Raw genomic sequence first — 20920 nt, forward strand, 5'->3', positions numbered from 1 at the left:
AATCCTTATCCTGTAATAGGAAGAAGAAAGGAAACTTTCAGAGGGTCAAAATTAGAGCAGTTGCATCACACTAAATTAAATGCAAAGATAGTCCATCTTCTGCAAGGAATCAGGAAACTTCACCTTTCTCTGAACATCAATGGCTATGTTGACTGTTTGCTGCCATAGAATACTGTAATTTCTTTTCTCCACTTGTTCAACAGAAGCAATCTTGCTCATCTCCCTAAGAGGGTGGGGGATTAACTAGTGACAAATGGGCTGAAGACAAAACAGAAATACAAAAGTACTGCCTGGTATCCTTAAAAATCTTATCCTGCAATGTGAGTTAAATGCAACACCTATTACTGCCTTTTGAAAAGGCTCAGAACTACTCTCCTGCCTTAAAAGAAGGAGGAAAAAAAACCCCAATAAATGACACTTATAAACTCTAGCACCCATAATTTCCCATGCTCTAACCTAAGGAGGCATAAATCCTTCCTGTAATTCACCAAGGATGAAAAATACAGTCACATATAATATTATAAAACCAGGAGACACGAGCAATAAAAAAACTCTCAAGATGTCCAAAACCCCATTTATCAAGCAGTTTTTGCTTGAAGGCAAGTTAGGTAATAACATGCAGAACAGAGCCAATTTAAGGAACTTGCATCCAATATACTATATTTAATAAGCAGCCACAGGTAAAAGTGATTGCAGGTTTGCTTTCTTTTATTTGTTCAGAAGGGCTCTGGTGCAAATCATTCATACATTAAGAGAGGAGAGATTACCACAAACCTCTCTGGGCACAGCATGATTTCTGTGTTAGTGCCACTTAGCAAGAAGGCATTTTGAGACCTGAGTTTGTTGACACAGGGGATGTGGCTTCAGGCCATTCAGTCTCACACTGTAAGTCACAGCCACCATCATGTAATTAGAAGAGGTACAGGCCCCACCAGATCACTGCTCCAACTGGGTGTGAGCTGATTTCAAAACTTCAGGAGATCACTGCTAGCACTTCACCTTGCAATATGGAAAGTTCCTCTACACTGGACATAGATTGTTATTAGTTAACTGCTAACACCTACCTGGAATTCGGATTTTGAATTTACCACTTTGTCCAAAACCACCATCTATTATTCCATCTTCTCCTGTAGACAGTTTCACTTTCAGACCCACAAAAATCTGGATGTTTGTTTCCTTTTTAAACAATGAACGACCAATCACACTGTAATCGTCCATCACCTGCAAACAAAAATAGGGAGTCATAACTCCAGAAGCTAAAGTGACAAGAAATTATCCATGTTATGTGCTAAGTTTGGCAAATTCTACCACTCCACCTTTGACAAACCATTTACCCCCAAATGAGCAAAACTCTGGGTGAGTCATCTAAATTGTTGAGTTTCAGGCAATTTGTGTCTAAAACCATAGAAGATTTTATAAGCTAGTACATTTCTGCTTCTACCTCCCTTATGAAAATATAAGAAGAATAAAACCTACATCAGAACATGCTGTAAAGATTAGTTAATTAAAATATTTTTTCTGCTTTGAAACCTTTCCATGAAAGTCACTGAAGTACCTATGCTGACAAAAAGTTTATTCCATTATTTATTCTACAGCTAAGCACATTATCACCTACATAAACATTCTTTCTCTTAGCTCCAGACCTGCATTCCAACAGCTACACTTCCAAAGAAATGACATAGCTTCTAAATAGAGCCTTTTAAATACTCACCTTTACATACATATTGATTTGTTAAAGCAAGAGCCTTATGACCACTGTATCCAATTTTAATTTCAAGGTTTGTAACCCAGTGGGAGGAACCATTCCAAGTTGAATTGTTAATTAAGCTATCAGGAACAAGAGGCAGTGAGGTTGGTGGGTAAGGCAAGATAAACAACCCTCCCTTAGGCATTACAAAGTATAAGGTGCAGTCAAGTGAGCCTAATCCTGTAGGTGTGAATATCCTTGTACACCCACTGCCTGCAGTTACTCTACCTTGTAGATGCAGAAAGAACATTTATTTATCAGAATAAATATGGGGATATTACTTCAATCTTTCCAAGATTATTTTATGTGGTAAAAGTTGCACATCTCAGGAACCATTTCTAGCTACACCTAAGGGTTGCAAAGACCAAAGTGACTTAGAACAGTAAAGAATTGCAATCAGTTTTGAACACTCCCCTTTACTCAGTTTAAATGAACTCAAAATATTGATGACTCAAAATATTTCTGGTTTATTAAGCAGCTGTCCTTCTCTGAAGCATCCTCCATAAACTATAATGCATATACAGACTCAAATCCCTAGGATTGTTATTATTTTGTTACATATATATACCTCCATTTTAATGCCAATCTCAGGATGGTAGTAAATCTAGCAGCAGAAATTTCATTTTTGTTTTATTTTAAACAGAACTTGCTTGCTCAGCTATAAACAGTCTTGAAAGGGCTGTGCAGCATTAGAGAGCACTGGCAGGACCTCTCCCTGTCCCAGACCAGGTGCAGGATGAGAAATATCCACAGCCCTTCTTGCTTCTGTCACGTGGAGATGACAACAGGACAGGCAGCTCTGCTCTGGGCTGGGTGCAGCCAAGGCTGCAGGCAGGAACACTCAGATGCCTCAACAACACTCACTGCCCAAACTCCTCATCTTTCCCCAAAAGGTCACATTTATGGTTTTTTTGTTGTGTCTGTCCTCTCCCACTGCTTCAAAATAGCTTGTGAACCATTGATGGCAGTATCACTGCTCAGCAACGTTCTGGCTTAAATGCAAAACTGAAAAATGTCTTTTCCTAGAGCCCCTGATAATAGGTGGAGGTTGAGAGGGGAGATAAGCTTTCAGGCACACTCACCTTTCTTTGCCTAGCCTAGAAGAAAAAGAAGCTGTTAATTCCAACCTGAAGAAGCACTTACATTCTCAAAATCTAATTTTTTTTTCCTGTTACAGTGGCTGGAGAAATTAAAATGTTACTTCATCCTATAAATCTTTTATTCCTAAAACAAGAATTTCAAAACTGTTCATCCCTCTTGTCCACTGCTGGGTAGTGTTTCTTTCCCCTGTGTTTGAAATACAGATGGTACAAAATGCTCCAGGGAGGACCTCTAATATATCTATTATTTTTGCAGTTATCCCTCAAATGGCACAGGAAGCCAACTTAAAAGGCCAACATCTTTCTAAACATCTTTTATTTTTCCAAGAGCACTTCAAAGTTATCTTTAACTTAATTAAAAATGGAATTACAGGATGAGCAATCATACTAGGCTAGCATGGCTCAGTTTAGAGCCTCCCCAGCAAGGCTGTCAGAAAAAACTCCAGTGACTTTTGTGAACAAGTGTTACAGGCATCAAGCACCTTAGAGTAAACCAGCAATGATAACCTTTATTGGAGTATTAGAACAGAAACAAACTCTATCAGCATTTAGTTATGCCACATTCACTCAAAACCTTTGAATTAAAAGGTGCTTTTTAGGGTCTTGCTCTTGTACATTCAGTTTAGGAGAGTAACCAAGGACTCCAGCTGCACTGTTCTTTTCACTCTAATGGCCACAGAATCACAAGGTTGGAACAGACCTCTAAGATTGAGTCCAAGTCATGCCCCAACACCTCAACTAAACCATGGCACCAAGTGCCACATCCAGTCCTTTTTTAAACACATCCCAGGGATGGTGACTCCACCACCTCCCTGGGCAGACCATTCCAGTACTTTACCACCCTTTCTGTAAAAAACCTTTTCCTAATATCCAACCAGTATTTCCCATGGCACAGCTTAAGACGGTGTCCTCTGCTTCTGTCAGTGCTGCCTGGAGAAAGAGACCAACCCCACCTGACTGCAGCCACCTTTCAGGGAGTTGTAGAGAGTGATAAGGTCACATCTGAGTCTCCTTTTCTCCAGGCTGAGCACCCCCAGCTCCCTCAGTGGTTGCTCACAGAGTTTGTGTTCCCAGCCCCTCTCCAGCCTCGTTGCCTCCTCTGGACTCACTCAAGTGTCTCAAGGTCCTTCCCAAACTGAGGGGCCAGAGCTGGACACAGCACTCAGGGTGTGGCCTCACCAGTGCCAAGTACAGGGGCAGAATGACCTCCCTGCTCCTGCTGGCCACACTGTTCCTGACACAGGCCAGGGTGCCCTTCTTGGCCAGCAGGGCACACTGCTGGCTCATGCTCAGTCAGATGTTGACCAGTACTCCCAGGTTCTTTTCTGCCTGGGCACTGTCCAGCCACACCATCCCCAGCCTGGAGCACTGCAGGGTTATTGTGGCCAAAATGCAGCACTCAGCACTTGGACTTAATAAACTTCATCTTATTGGACTCTGCCCATCCATCCAACCATTCCAGGTCTCCCTGCAGAGCCCTCCTACCCTCCAACAGATGGACATGTGCTCCCAGCTTAGAGTCATCTGCAAATTTACCAATGATAGGCTCAATCCCCTCATCTATGTCATCAGTGAAAACATTGAACAGAACTGCCCCAGCACAGAGCCCTGAGGGGCACCACTGGTGACTGGCTGCCAGCTGGAAGCAGCACCGTGCACCACCACTCTCTGGGCTCGGCCATCCAGCCAGTTCTTAACTTGTTTAAAAAAAAAAATCCCTCCTTTAACCAGTGAATACATTCTGTAGGTATCACCATGATTCCTTGGGCATCTCTACAGGCCATTAGAAACAAAATCACTTTAGTGGTGCTGAGATAGTAAGTGATCAGTGACTTGCCTGACTGGCTGTTTGGAATAAAACCTCTATGACCTGAAGTATCTGTCTCACACACTAAATACTACACACCCCATCCTGTGCCATCCATGCCCTTCTGTGAGCCTATCACCAATTTATCCCTGACAAAGACAAAATAACTAGAGAGTGCCTGTCCTAACAGGATCTAAGATAACTGGATCAGTCTTTGCATTAAAATAAATGAGTGTAGCAGAGAATTGCTATGTAGGAAAGCTCATTTTCTCAACTTAAGGATTGCATTAGAAAATAATAAAAGAATAAGAAAAATTATATTTCTTGGTTTAGCTTTGCTTTGTAAAAAGGGAAAGAAATGCATGTTGCTCTCTCTAACTGAAACTCAACACTTCCAATTACTTTACCAGCAATTTACCTCCAATCGTGGGATTTTAAGTTAATCCCCTTTGAGTTCTCAGAACATCTACAATGGCAATCACTTTGCCTATTAGCTGAACAGCCTTTCGGGAGAGCTTTCTGCTTTTCTCTCAAACACTCCTTCTTTTGGTATAAAATATTACGAACTTACAAAGCCAAATGCCACAAAGACAGTAAGGGATCCGCAGTCTGCTCTGAAGCAGCAGCAAGGGGCCTAGCAATGAGGGCAGACTAATTTTATTAACTTCAGGGAAACTTCAAAAAGCTTTAGGGCTTTAATGCCAGACAGAGACGACCCCAAAAGTCAGTTTAAGTGCTGCATAAACAAAGGATTAGGGCAAGAAAAAGCTGAAGGCTCCTTGCATTTCTTGTTTATATTGTCATATGACCTAGTAGGAGTGGGAGAGGGCTGCCTCTCTGACTTTAATCCCCCATGGTGTACAGTGGCGTTTCAGTTCACTGACCTACATTACGATAATATTTTTTTAAATTTATGGGCAGAGGTGCAGTATCAAACTCACTTAAGGACGTTTAAAAAAGAAAAGGGGCAGGACGGGAAAAATACCCAGAAGAGAAATTTTCTGGCTGGTATAGCCTCCCCCTCTCACTTAGGTTAGATCAGCAGCTTAGAAAAGGATTTCAAGTTCAAAGGGAATGTCTCTGTTACTCTTGTTTTATGGCTTAGACCAGAGGACACAATAGCACTGAGTTTATGAAATATCCCTTCCCACTTGGCTTTTGTGTTTGCACAAAAAAAAAGTAAACAGTGCTTTATAACTGTAGGTGAAGTATGTGCATCTCTGGCACATAACCCTTGTGCTGAAACCAAGAAGTTAGCAAAAAAAATAACAAACTTGCACTCCTCATCTCTTCAGTACTTATCCTGCCTTAGACTGTTTGCAGAACCACAGTTCACGTTATGTGGTGGAATTCAGTGCAAACCATAGTATTAATTCCAAGGAAAAACAACTCCAGGATGCCCCTTTGAGCAGGATAGCAAGTTCTACTGTCCAGCCTGTTAAACAACCCTCTGTTTTAGGATAATTCAGAAATGACTGTCATCTGAATGCCCTCTCAAACAATCCATCACACATATTTTGAGATCAAATAACTCTCATCTCTTAATCTATCTGTAGGAAAAAAAAAAGTGGATCAGAACAGAAACACACAAGGAAACTAAGTGGTGCCAGTATGAGAGGGAAATAAGGAAAGGCTTAAGACAAAGTAAAAGCACTGAATATTAAATACCAGAAAAGATACTGAGAAATAGAAGGAATAACCTTTTCTGATTTAATAAAAAGTTACATGAATTTAAAAAGAAATTCTTTTAAAGGCCTAAGGATTATTCTGAGCAAACTCATAAAAGGTTCATTGGAACTAAAGCAGAAAAACAACAGGAGAGAAAACAAGAACAAAAAGAACCTGTGACTAATACTGAAAATACAAAGCATTTTTATTACTTTTTTGTACGTCAGAAAAAGTACACTTGAGACATCTTCATCATGATCAGTGACAGCTCATTTATTTCTAGAAAACAGTTTCAAGCACTTTCCATTTCTGTGTCAGAAATGGGAATATTTTTGAGCCTGCAAATTCCTGTTCTCTTTTAAGACAAGGTTTCATGCATCGGGAAAATGATGGTACATGAGGCCACGAAAAGGGTGAAGGAGAAAGGAACTGAGAGGATTGCACCAATGACCAAATTTCCAGCTTTTCTGACTCTACAAAAACTTCTAGCTTATAGAAGTTACCGAGAACTAGCTGAACAACTTGGTACAAAGAAAGAATTATTTGGTCAGTCACAGCTTTTCCTCAAGAGCTTAATTACAGCAGCATCAAGACTTTTATTTCTGCAACTCCCTCCAGCACTAGAAGCCTTCAGTTTCACGTCTCATTACTGCTCTTTTAATGGAAGCCATCACATTAACGTCTCCACATATCCATTAACTTGATTTTCAGATGTTTGTCTCATCTCTCACCAGCCTATGCTTCTTATATCCAAAAAACATTTTCTTTTCTCTCCCTTTCTGAGTAAAGGCACAATTGAGTTTGGGAACATTTAACATTAAGCAGCCATAAAATGCCCTTCTCTTTGCTGAGCATTGTGCCACCAGTAGAGCCTGGTAAAACCTTGCATGGCAGCAAAAAACCAGGAGTGCTAAGTACTGAACCAGGACAATGAGTGAGAGGTGCACAACCAGACTGCTCTAGGTTCTAAAAGCTCTACACCTCCCTAACAGCATCCTCCAGGCACATACAGGGTTTCAACAGGGCACTGTTCATTCATTATGCACCTTTACAGTGCAATTTTCCTTCATCTCTGTTTAAAGCTTAGCAGGGTTGAAGCCCAAAACAAACACAGGCACTGAATTCCTGACATGGTCTGAATGAAAACATTAGTTTTACCAAGTGAGAAGAAACTGGTTCATGTCATGATTTCATTTTTTATTAATCTATGCTGCATTCCCATTATGTGGAAAAAGCAACATTAACAGATATGGGAAAGTGGAGGCTCAAGACTGTTGCTACATCCTACACCATCCATCTCCAGAGCAGCCAGCCCTGGCTTGCTACACAGATTAAAAACCCTGTGATCCTTACTATCCAAGGATAAAAAGCAAACCACAAGCTGTTCTGTAGACAATATGGTATGTACAGGTCCTGACCTGGCTCTGTAAGCATGACACAGAGAGGACTGCCAAGCTGAAGATGTCTCCTCTTCCTGGAGAAGGTTCTGAGCAGCCAGGAGGATTGCTGGTGGTACCTCCATGACTTAAAAACACACAGGCAATTTCTTAACTATTTTAAAGTATTTTTAACTGTGGTGATCTCAGGTCCTTAAATCCTAAACATCCAAAAAGAGACATCAGTGGGATATGGCAAGTTTCATTTGGAACATTGCACAGACCTGGCACATAGCAGGAGGTCATCCATAGCCACAGGAAGTTAAATTTCTAAAGGAAACTGCCCACAAATAGCTGGAGGAGGGCAGGGGGAATGAAGAGCAGAGGATTACAGAATCCACAGTGCATGGAGGCAACAAGGACAGGACAGGCCTGGAAAGAGCTGCCTGAAGCAACTGCTGCTGAGGAAGAAGAGAGAACTGTCTCTGACAGACTTGCATTTCCCTCTCAAGGCATTCAAATGCCCTGAGTCTGTGCCCTCCCCTGAGCATCTCCAACTCCAGAGTGTGGATCTGCTGCCCAGAGCCACCTCCTCCAGCAGGTAACAGCTTCCTTCTGCCATCTGGCTGACAAGGTTTGTGCTACCAAGCCACACAAGCCTGTGCTACACTGGATGTTTACAACTGCAGCCCCAGTGAAGGTGCACAGTAAAGGGATGGCCATGCTTCAGCAATATGGAGGTTTAATTTTACTTCATCTTTCGCCTTTAAAAATACCTAGGAAATTAAATAACTTAGGTTTTATATGAAAGTAAGTTGCAGAATTGGGCACTTAAGAAGTTAAGAAATGCCAGATGTCCATACAATCTTATCCCTGTTCCTCTTTGATATGCTCCATGATATAGTCTTAACGTGACCACGTCCAAAAAAATTTCAGAGGAACCTTGCCTTATTAAGTGCACAGGGTAGAGGCACAAGGGAGCAGAATTAATGTTGCATAAGCAACTGTAAATCTGGTATTTCCTAACTTTCAAGTTCTTGGTTTTGCAACCTAAGCAACATTCTTAATTTATTTTTGTATCCAATAAATAAAACGGTGTATTGGTTGCCTTGCTGACAAACTGATTCCCCCACAGGTGACTGTTACACAACCTCAGAAAAATCAAGACCAGCTGTCCACACACTTGCAAGACTCAAAAGCATGTCTGCATTTTAAATTTAATAATGTAAATAATAACCATAGGTGTTACTCAAACCTTGCAAAATTCTACTACCCAGTCACGTGGAGTAAGCCCTTCTTTTGCTGGTGAGTGAACAAAACTTTCTTTTTTTTCCTATGGGTAAGAAGGCAGATTCTGCAATTTACCTGGTACACTTTTATGACAAATTTATTGTACTGTGTTAATCCATATGCTGAGTTGGGAAATATCACCATCCTTTTCTCAGCATTGTTTAGCAGAAATGGTATTTCTGTTTAATGGGCAGTAAGCCCTCTCTTCTCCCTTCCCCCACTATGCTTCTCAAACTCTTTTACTGAAAAACCAAACAAGAGCCAATAAATAAATGCATCTTTTCTATTCCTATTTAACAGTGCATTTTAACTAGTGAATGTGCTGTGCACTTTTATTCACCTGATTGCCTTCATCTCTGTATTATTACTGTATTTAGCATACCATCAGCAGCCAAGCAGAACCAAACAAACTCATGTTCAGACTTCAAAGCAGGAAAAAATAGTAATTGTGGCGTCTGCATGTTTACAGTAGATGATGGAGTGACATCCACCACTTCTCCCAGCTGGAGTCACAGAGGGCTCTGCAGACAGCCCAGGTCACTGCTTGTACGTGCAGGCAGCACTCCATCAGATTTCAGAGTGGCCTTGTTACTCACAGAGTGCCTCTGTCAGTCTGCAAACCCCACCTCAGTCACCCAGAAAGCACCTGGCTGATGCAGGGTTTTTCTTGCTATGCCCCTGGCATTGCACTGTCACTGTAGAAGCAATATTAGCCCTAGTAAGACAATGAAACATCCTCTACCTAGAAATAAGTTAGATGGAAGAGTCTAACTATCCAAGGTGGTAAATTTTAATTATCCTCATTCATAGCAGCATCATGCAATCACTCAACAGAAAATTTAAGGGACAGTATTTCTGTCACACATACTTTGAAAACAGTCTAAAGGCACAACTCTGAAGCAAATTCTACTATTATGCATATCTGCAAAGGATTAAGTGAAAAAAGTACCAGTGTTGTTTATAAATGATCCACTGCCCAGGAATCTTTCCAGACAGGAATACTCTGGTACTCCTACAGTAACCTACTGCCTCCCCAAGCAAAGGTATCCACCACAGAACTGGTCTCATCCCTTAAATGAATCACATCAGATGTTCCTACTCACTCATGGGCAAGTCCATTTCTCCTCCTTTGCACACTCCTTCAGCAGTGTGGTTAAGTGTGTGGCTGAGCTACTACAAACCTGGTGTGTGCTCAATAACTAAAGGTGCTGTTTCCACTCAAATATTGCTCATAGTTTTTAAAAACCCACCATTTTCAAAGCTGCTGCTTTTGAAAATGTCTAGTTCCCCAAGGGACAGTCTGGGTCATTCCTGGTCATCAACAAATTTAATACCATTTCCTCACAGTTCCTGTAGTTGCTTACTGGCACTCATCTCCACAATATCCTATCCTCCTTCTGAAAGGCCAGAAGGATCTGTGAAGTGATGGTGACAAAGACCTTCCCTTCAACCACTCAGGTAATCTACTTGCTCTGACAAAGCTCTTCCTATCCTGCTGGAAGAAGAGGAAAGAACCCAACACTTCTTTTAAAAGATGCTGAAAGGTAAGCTTTCTCTCTTCCATTCAGGCTTCAGAAGAGATGTGCTGATAAAGATCTTGATAACTTACCCCGCTTTCACTTCTTGCTCTTGCAACAATGTGCTTCTCCTTGGGGACACTTAGACCACACCAACATGCAAACAATTAGTAACATGTTGTTATTAAGCAACAGGCATCCCTAGAAATGAAACATGCTGGCTACATGATGGCCTCAGCCCCCAGGAGAATGAGTACAACAAGAAAATTCACTATCCAGCAACCCACAAAACCTGTGAACAAAGTGGGATGAACAAAACCAGGACATCACGCACCATGGTTACCACCAAGTAAAGCCCAAAGAGCTAGGCAAATCATGAGAAAGATACATTAAAAACTCTGAAATAGAGGGAATTAATTCTTCTAACTGATAAAGTATCTTTAAAAAGGACAAGCCCATCATGATAGGAAAGCATTCTTCTACACTTAAAATGGGAAACCATTCCAGCCAGCACATGTATATTTTTCACTACACAAGCCTGAAAGTGCAGAAGGTGCAGCTCACACTGCAAGACAGACTCTTCCTCCTCCTTTTGTTTCTGTCACAGAGCTTTCGATTTACAAGTACCCATGACAATAGGACCCTGTGGCAACCATCCTAAGATAAATCCTGCTCATGCAAACATTTTCAAAACAGGCAGAATATCTGAGTCATGCAGGAAAGCATGATGCACTCCTACAGTTCACCTTTCAGTTCAAACTCTCTGCGCTCAACCTGTACGTTCATGGAAGCCAAAGAGCAAATAATGTGACAAATATAAAGGATTAATTCCAGGAACTGAGTAAGTGCTTCATGAGTCAGTCTGGAATGAACCTGCAAGGCTGCATAGAGGTTAAATTCAAAGAAGGTATTTCAGAGATGATGTTAGGATTAATACACGTCTCTTTGCCCAGAGAACTGTGAAGAGCTGAACACTGTCTCTAGAAGCACAAGACCAAGGACAACAGCTGCTGCTTAGCTTTGTCAATTGTCTCTAACTCCAGGAACAGCCCACATCCACTGCCAGCACTGAATGCCAAATCAGAGGGACAAAACGTCCCTCTCACTCATTTGCCCTTTTCCCACCAAGATTCCCACATCACACTCCTTAGAGCTGCACTGGTGTTCACAATAGCACTCTCTTTTACCTTTTTATCAGTGCAAGCCACTTGTTGCCAGCCTAGCTTTTTCCTATTGAAAGCACATTTGTCAGGCAGCCAAGGGTTTGCAAAAATAAAACATCCAGAGGGCGACAGTCTCTGCCTCCACATAACCACACCCAAAAGATGCTCCAGACAGAAACTTCCTCCCACTGAAGTTCTCCCCTCTCTCAAGTCCTCTCTGCAAGAGAAAGCTGGACTAGCATTTCACACTATTTTTGAAACCATGAGGTTAAGCAAATATGAACCTCTACCACTCAGAACTCTTAGTCCTAATGAAATAGCATATTTAGATTTTCCTTAAAACTCACCATAGTTAAGCATAAAAAACCCCTCGTGGTCTAAAGTGAAATAGAGTATTCACATATTTTCATAACAGCTCAGAAATATCAAATGGTATAATACCAGATAAAAACTATTACTGCAGTAGAATCATGCAACATTTTCATAACCAAGATGAAATCCCAGCACCTCAATTTCATAGACTAAGCTGCACCTCAGACAACACTAACTTCTCATATAGTAATTTGTCATAGAGTGAAAAAAGTATCAGTATCAATATATATTAATAGTAATATATATTCCCCTTTATTCTGCTTCCCCTGCCAAAAAATCAGTAGATGAATAAAAAAGGATGCACTGCAGACAGGTAAATACAAAGATTTTGATGAGCAACAGTAGTCAAGGGTGATTCTTTCTCTCCCAGTGCTCCACTCAGTCTTGGAATTACAGAAGTAAGATACCAAAAGGGAAAAGTGAGCGGTAAAAAATGCAATGACAGGGTACTTGAATTTTTGTAGAACATTTTCCATCACTTCAGCAGATCAGAAAAAACAGGAAGCTCAGGCATGAAATTTCAGTAAACTGTACTCCTCAAAGACTGTTTGCTAGCTTAAGTATGATTTTTAAAAAAATATTGTGTAGTAAATGCCATAATTTCCATGGATTTCATTTCTATGTGAAACAGGAAAAATGTCACACTTTCTTTTAGAGAGACAAAAAATGTTGGAGAATTAATATTCTTGTTTTATTTAAAAAAAAAAACACCTTACAGTGCAGAAGGGTGCCACACACAAGGGGCACACAAGAAAAACACTGTGATAGTGAAACTTAATGAATTTACAGTTCTTACTATTCCATCAGTGCTCTGAAAGTAATCAGAATAGGAACAAAAAGCCAAACCATAAATGCCTGATTTCTCCTGGGTAAACTGGTAGTTAAACTGCAGGGAATTTATTTTAATTCCAGCAGCAAGCAGGGGGGCTTGGGAGACCCCTCATCAGATTAGCAGCAATGTTTTACAAATGGGCACTATTGAATTCCCCTGCATCCCAGTTTGGAAGCACGTTTCTATGGTGAACCCAAGGAGGGACCTTACATGGCCCTGCCTCCCTCTCTCCCAGCCTTTCAGGAAGCTATGAAGCTAATTTTCCCCAGCAGTATTCTCTGAAGGAAAAAGTTCACTTCTTGTGAAGGTAACATGTATTTTTTAATTATTATTATTATTTTATGTCTCCCCAGGGAAGGTGAGGAGGGGGGGAGCTTCCTTGCTCAACAGAGAAAGAAATTTTCCTGTATCAGTGCCAAGAACAGACACCCTAAATTCAGCGATCCTAATCTCCAGCCATCCATCAGCAGCAGGGTGGGACCAGCTGATTCAAGTTTTCTATTAGCTGGTGACTTTGTGTACTAAAATAAGTCTCTGTACCACCCAATTGTTCCTGCTGCTGTGCTCTGCAAAGCACAGAGGCAGCCAGCAGCTACCCTGGCTGTAAGCACTTCCCCAGCAGCCCCTTTATACCTGGCACAATCCTCTTCCCACCAACCCTTCCAAGTCCCTGAGCACTCCTGGGACTTTACACCATGAGCCTTTCCTACAGGGTTTGCTCCATCATCCCTTCAGCATGCATCAGGGAAAATGCCAGCTCCAAGCATGGAGCAGTACCACAGGAGGCAAAATGTGGGTACAAACAGAGCTGTGAAGGCAATTGTCCCTTTACAGGACCAGTTAGCATCACACACACAGTGATCAAGGCACATATGTAGGGCACACTGTGGTACAAAGGCAGGATAAAATAATAAACCTCCCTGATCTACATTTTAAAAGGCACAGGAAGATAAAATAGTTCACTAACATAGATAATAAATTATTCTGTTGGTCAAATATTAAATAAAGCATGTTCATTGGTTTTTGTTTGGGCCAGAAAATAAAGTATGTGTAATTGATTAATGTTATTCCATTATTTACACAGTAAAATCTAGAACAGAATATATAAACCTGCAAACAGTTTGAAAATCACACTATATAAAAACAATTAAAATTGTATGACCAGGGCTAACAGCAAATTGTCAACCCCAACAGACAACTCATACACTTGGTACTCTGTGAGTTTTTACGTGCTATAGATCAGTGCCAGGTCCTGAGAACAAAAATAAAGAATGTGAGACCAGTTCACCTCAGTCAGAGAAAGGCATCTGTCTCCATGGCTCACACAAACTTCCATCCCCATTGTTATTGTAAGCCAGCTCTCACTGGATCCTGGCAGCATGGGCCATGCACAAGTGCATCAATCTTGAGCCAAGATAAAGGCAAAAGTTTCATGAGTTCAGAAAGCTCCTGAGTGCCAGAGGAATGACAGACACACATATTTGGTCTAGAGCTTCTCTGCAGCTTAGAGCCCAGAACACTTTGGACTCTTGGTTGTAATTCGGTGTCTCCATCAGCCAGGGAGAAAGGCAGCTGGACATGTCAAACCAAGAAGAAAATACACCTGCTACCAAAATTGGGAAGAGTGACTATGGGTTTTGGGTGTTTCAGATAACTCATATAAACAAAGATAAAAATTCAGAAAGCTACAGACATCCCCCTCCTAACTACCTCCCTTTCTAGTGACAAAACTGGCATTCAAAAAACCAACACAATGCAATAGGTCTGAAATTCCTTTGAAATAAAAGGCCTCCAAAATCAGAAGTGAAAATTCAAAGGAGAAATTCATATTTTCTTTTTTTTTTTTTTTAAGAGCTAAAAATTAAATAGAATCCTCAGGAAAAAAGGGAAGAAATACAAATTAGCTATTTGATCAATTAATTTAGCGAGGCATTTTGAAGAACCTCACTAATCATGCCCTAGCAGGGATCTTCCTACTATTAAATTAGTAAAGCAAACAAACAATATTCAAGGAGTCTGCATTATACATAGCAAACACAGTATCATATGCCAAGTCTTTAGTCTCCTATAGCAAATTAAGGGGAGGTACTATGCAATCCTCAACTCAGCTCCATGGAATTTTGAAAAGAAGAATGCTAAACATTTTGTTCAAACAATGAAGTTTTGAGTTGGGAAAATCAAAATTCAAAGAGTGGGAAAATCAAAATTAAAAGAGTTTTTTACCTAATATTTAATAGACCATCTATCATACCAAGACATAGTGTAAACAAATGCTGAAGTTTACCCCTTAATGAACAGAGTTGATGCAAACAATGAAGTTACTTACACATTGTACATCTCCACCTAAACCATTCATCATGAAAAATTCCACTGTGCAATGTATCAACAAATGATTCTGCACTGCTGACTGAAGGGTAACCACCACCAAGGCCAAACCCATGCCAGCAATGCAACACCAACCACTACAGACAGGGCATCTCCTCAGTTCTGATGGCAGAGTACAAACAAATCCCATTTAATTCCCACTGTAGCCGCTAACTCCTCCAGAAAGCATCTCTGTTTTCTCCTACACTGAGATGGGTCAATACAAACCCTATAGCAGATGATGATGATTATTATTATTACCTGTGTGACATAGAAATAACATTCATTAGGCATGGCTGAAGTTCTCCATGTCATGAACCTGATTCCAACTTCAACATGTTATCACTTGTAAGGCATCCTCTAGGAAATTTCTTTTTGCCTACTAAAATAAATGCTCTTATTTGTTAAAATGTAAAGATACCAAAAAATAATTACTTGTGTTATTTGTGTTATTTAACCAAATGCTACTTTGTTTTCCACTGTCTTTACATTTTCCATGTTCTGTAGACTGTGTAAAATACATCAGTGGAAACCTAGAAGTTTTGTCACTTAGGAAGGTGCACAAAGCCACTCTCTGGGAGGAACACACTGATCAGACTCTGAAAGGATCAGTGCAAAAACAGCATCAAATTACTCACCACTGGATTACACTGAATAAACCAGTCACTTTAAACAGTGATTTCTGCTTGCAAGCAGACCAGATGTAATACAAACATTAGAAAAACCTGGGTAAGGGCTCTGGAACATAGCAGTGACAATTCTGTAGTCCACCAACATGTACAGGACAAATATTTCCAATTCCCATATACAGCAAAGAGAGACACCTTACCCTTTCCACCTGTCCTTCTTTGTGCTTCTGTTTGTACACTTTCAGCTTTGGAAGGAAAGTCTCTGTGTAGTTCTTGTCTTCCATGCCTTGCAGCAGTACCCCATGGAATGCCAGCCTGCAGGTATTGGCATGGATATCTGTATCCAGCTTAGAGCCAATCACAAGGCACAGTTTAGGACAAGTGACTGGTTTTTCAAACTCCAGCAAAGCCCACTGTTGTTTTGGGAGCTGGACTTCTCCTGCCTGGTCATTTTCTTTGTTCTCCTCTGAAGAAACCGAGTCCTTGGACAAATATTGCTCTTGATAAAGATAATCTTTTTCAAAATCAAACACATTCTCTTGAATTTCTTCACTGAAGTTAGCAGGGGCTGGACTGAAAAACATCACTCTTCCCATCACTGTCTCATGACCGACCGTGATGTGGAACTTGGCCTTAGTCTGGAGAGCTCCTCGGAAATACTGAATTTTCTTCAAGGAAATGATGGCAGCGTGGATGGTGTGAAGTGAATCTGGGGTGCAAATCAGGCCTCGTTCCAGCAGCTTGGGATCAAACTGGGTCACACAGACACCCACTCTGTCACCCTGCATTGCATAAGTCACAGGAGTATGGAACATCTGCATGGACTTGACCTTCTTTGTCACCTATGGATGAAAGGGGAACAAAAAGAATGAAACAATTAATGGCACATGAGTGCATCATATGCTTATGCCACATGATTGCTGCTTATATTGTGATGTACCAGCCACACATGACACCCTGCTGTCTTGCAAGACAAGTGACCTTCTAGAAGAGTCCACAACTCAGAAAGTAGAAGGCCAATAGTCTGAGAACTCCATCACTTAAAGTTTCACATATTTGAGCCCCCTAGCTTATTCCCCTTCTCTTCACAAGACTGAAGATTATCATTACCACAATTATGTTGATATTTACATCATCTGTGCTGCAGCACCCACAATACTATCTGCAAATAATCAGATATACCCACACTGTGGAATAGCTTAAATATACCCCCTTGAGCATCTGCAGCATCAAAAGTTTAGCACTACAATACCCATTCATGCACCTATGTGTCTGCTTTCCCACCCCTTCCATGAAAATCCTTTCACACACTTCTTTGAAATGGTTGAATAAACTGTAAAATGTGCAGAGCAAAAAAAAATTATCTTTGCACAGCACCAAGCACAATGAACTCATGAACCATCACTACAAAATAATCAGTAATACAAAAGCCCACCCTTTCCTAGTCTATAGTATTCCACAGACTAAAAATAAAATCCTCAAAGCTTTCTTAGGAAGACTTGAATGTTCATGAACATACAGAGAGCGTTGCTCCATATCTCAGGAATAACATAGGAAAAGTGAAACACCAATCACTACTTATACTAAAATTTCCCAGATGTTATCAAATTTTGGCCTTAATGAGCTTGCTATTGTATTACTTATTTCAAGGAGAGAAGAATGAAATAGGCTTTTAAAGATCAGCCTAGGCTCAGCTTGATCAGACTAAACTGGTTTAGTTTAACAAGGATTCATCTTTGGCTTTTTTCTTTTTCAGTTCAGCAAACCTTCACACTTAGTAAGTACCCCCATCCCCTCAAGTTGAATGTAACCAAAAGTTTTTTCTGGTAATATGTTTATGGTGCCACCTGTTGCATTCCTACTAATGCTGGATGCTTCTATAGGTAACCCCTTTGCTTCAAGTCTCTACATCAGATAGCTTTTAATACTGAAATGATATCTTTGGCAACAAAAAAAAAATCTCCTAAATAAATATTATGTACTTGGACAAGAGTCCTTAGTACAGAAAAGTTATACACAGCATTTTTGAAGGGCTGAAACCTCAACACTCAGATCCAAGAACTGAAGTCTTCATAAGAATGCTCAATTCCAGAGATAATTTTTTTAGTATGCTTTTATCTACATGCAATAGATTATACTGTGAATGTGTACAGAACAACAACATTGCTAGGACAGATCTCAACTCTCAGCATAATTTCTTCTTCCATCTCCCTTTACTTATCATGAATTCTACAGCTATCAAAAAGGCTCATGCCAAATGCTACTGTGCAACTCTCAGCATTCCAACTTTTACTTTCTTACTCAGCTGGAACTATTCTCAAATCAATCTCCAACCACTCCATGTCCCTTAGTAGCCCATCTTCTAATCCCAGCCCACTCATGTATCTTCTAACTCCTGAAAATAAAACCACAAAATATGCAAGCACTGATGAAGAGAATTCTAAACCAAAGGACTGGACTCAGCAGAGCTGGGCTGCATCCTCAGATGTCACACAGCTTCAGAGCACAGCATTTAGGCTGGACAATACAGAACAGTCTAGGCAACTTAATTATCTTCATCACAAAGCTATTTACTCAGTAATTCATAATACTGAATATATCAGCTTTTTTCTGCATGTTAGCTGCAACGCGTAAGTGGAAACAAAATGATGTTTTTCACATTCTCCTTTTCCACAAAACCTGCTGCCCTGTATGGAGGACATCTCACTTGGCTCAAGATAATCTGTCTATGCCTATTCCCAACATCACCTGACCCAGAGGGGAACAAATTGCAGAAAATTAGATCAAAATAGAAGAGCAGATGAAAAGTCTATTGGCTGAACTAAAATCTTCAGTAACTGAAATATAAAGAAGTCTCCAAATAAGTCAGCAAAAAATGGTCACAGGCAATATACAGAAAGCTCTTAAAAAAATAGAAAATATAGCAGCTACATGCCTTCTGGAAAACAACAAAAATCTTGTATTCCTTTTGGAAATCATAATTATACAAATAACAATACCCACGAGCTTCACCGCTATGAATATTGTTTGGGTTCCCTGAGCCTCTGGCTGCTAATCAAAACCAAAAGAAACACCCTGTTACAGATTATAATGTTATTATTACAACATTTTTCAAATCAAATGCCACATCAATGCCTGGGAATTCTTGAAGAATCCACAAAATATTATGAGAAAGGAGATCAAGAGGTATGTTCATGTAAGTGAAAAAACTCTCACTAAAAATGCCTGAACCAAAGTAGTTTGTCAAGATATTAACTAATGTCAAAACAGACTTAAAAGGCCACTGTAAATACTTGGTAGTTTCAGTTTCAAGCATTTTTGTGCTCAAACATTCATTACCCCTTTAGTTAAACCTCCTCAATAATACTAACCATAGAGATACATTGGAGAGAAACAATTTGGCATTTACCTCCAGCTTTCTACTGATTTCCAAGATTGTATTTTTAAAGGCTGGAAGTAGAGGGGCTTGAATCAAACCTTTACCAAACCCTTCCTTCTTTCATCCTCTACTCCTCCCTCTCCAGTTTCAATCATTCTTTGAGTTGCATCAATGGTGATACAAGTAATATTTAAGGACTCCAAGAAGAAAAATGAAACGTTAAAAACCCAAGGTTTTCTAAACGTGTTTCAAAGACATTACAAGCACTACGAGAATGAATCTGCAGCATGGAAAGTACCAGCACAAACAATTTTGAAAGATTTCTGTGATTTCACAGGTGATAATACCAGCAGTGAATCTTTCCTCTTCTACAACCATGGATGGGGTCAATAAATTGGCAAGAACTAAGAAATCTTCCAGCACTGTCACTCCTCAAAACAGAACTGGAACTAGAAGATGCAGAACATATCTGTCTAGTTTTCTATTTTAAATGAAGTCACAAAGACCTTATTATTAGTATTCCAGTTTATAATATTTTCTAGAAATTACCCACCTAAAACAGATGAATGAAAGCATTACAGTCTATGGATATTAATCTGAAATATCTTTTACAGAATTTAGATAACATTTAAGACTAAAAAATGTGATTAGAAAACACAATTGTGTGCATATACTCAGAACACATATTAGCTTTTAATTAGGCATCCATGAAACTTTCCTCAGTGTTGTGCCTACTCTCTCCTCTTAAATTAGCTCAAATGATAAGGCACATCTGACATGCAGCTCATAAACAGTGATCAGAAGGAGAATGAACAAGTACTTTTGAAATATTCACTTCATGTGATTAACCTTTTTTCATTGTGATTTTCAGTTCTCAACCACAACATACAAAGCTGAGTTGTATCAGAATATAACTGTGTTCTGCCAAAATCCTCAGTTCATCTACATTCAACAATACACAATTGTAAAGCATCACTTCCTGTGACAAAAAATCTGCAGTAATTCCTACATGTAAGATAAACACTGTAGTGGAGTATGGACACAAAAGTATTTCCCAGTGTTGAATGAAGCTCCTGTTGATACATTTGCTCATGGTCTTCACAGTTTCAAATGCCAGTTCAAGAACAGTTTGGATCCTGACTAATTCTCTTTCAGAAAACATTTTCCTACTAATTGAAAACACATTGAAAATTTGCAGAATCATGTAAAGATCCACCCACCCCTGCCCCCAACAACCAAAGCAGGTTATCTGTGCTGCCCCAAACTCTCTCCCAGAAGGGAATTGTGACTGTGCCCACCCAGAGCTCTCAGAATCATCTGGTTTCCTTTTAGCTGGGTCTGGCTTTCACACAGGTCTGCTTGTCCTCAGACAGAGTAGGAAATGCCATTGCATCACTCAACCTACTGAGAATCACCACTTCATGCTGATCTATCCAGTACCCTGCAGATTATTTAATCAGCCCATCTATACTGGCTCTAATTGATATCTATTATTGTACCTGAAGTTTCCATAAACCTATCAGAAAAAGAACACATCCAAGGCCATTTCTTTTTTCCCTCCTGTTCTCAGTGGCAGAACTGTCAAAGGAGCACACAGCAGAGCATCTTAACTGACCCTAACCTCTGTTCCAAGAGCATAATGTTTGTAGGAACTAGAATCTGACCAGAACACAGAG

The 20920-nt window shown here is 40.1% G+C and overlaps 1 protein-coding gene across 5 annotated transcripts in view; it reads right to left on the reverse strand.

The window, feature by feature from the left end:
* EEFSEC (eukaryotic elongation factor, selenocysteine-tRNA specific) overlaps positions 1–20920 on the reverse strand; it is a 123564-nt gene that overhangs the window by 41435 nt on the left and 61209 nt on the right. For all 5 annotated transcript variants that reach the window (XM_077184392.1, XM_054640278.2, XM_054640279.2 and 2 more), the window contains exons 5-6: positions 16066–16707; positions 1065–1221 (exon numbers count right to left, since the gene is read on the reverse strand). In XM_077184392.1, coding sequence (XP_077040507.1) covers positions 1065–1221; positions 16066–16707 — 799 coding nt within the window. The remainder of the gene's footprint in view (positions 1–1064; positions 1222–16065; positions 16708–20920) is intronic.

Source organism: Agelaius phoeniceus, chromosome 11, assembly GCF_051311805.1.
Source record: "Agelaius phoeniceus isolate bAgePho1 chromosome 11, bAgePho1.hap1, whole genome shotgun sequence".
Lineage (NCBI taxonomy): Eukaryota > Metazoa > Chordata > Aves > Passeriformes > Icteridae > Agelaius > Agelaius phoeniceus.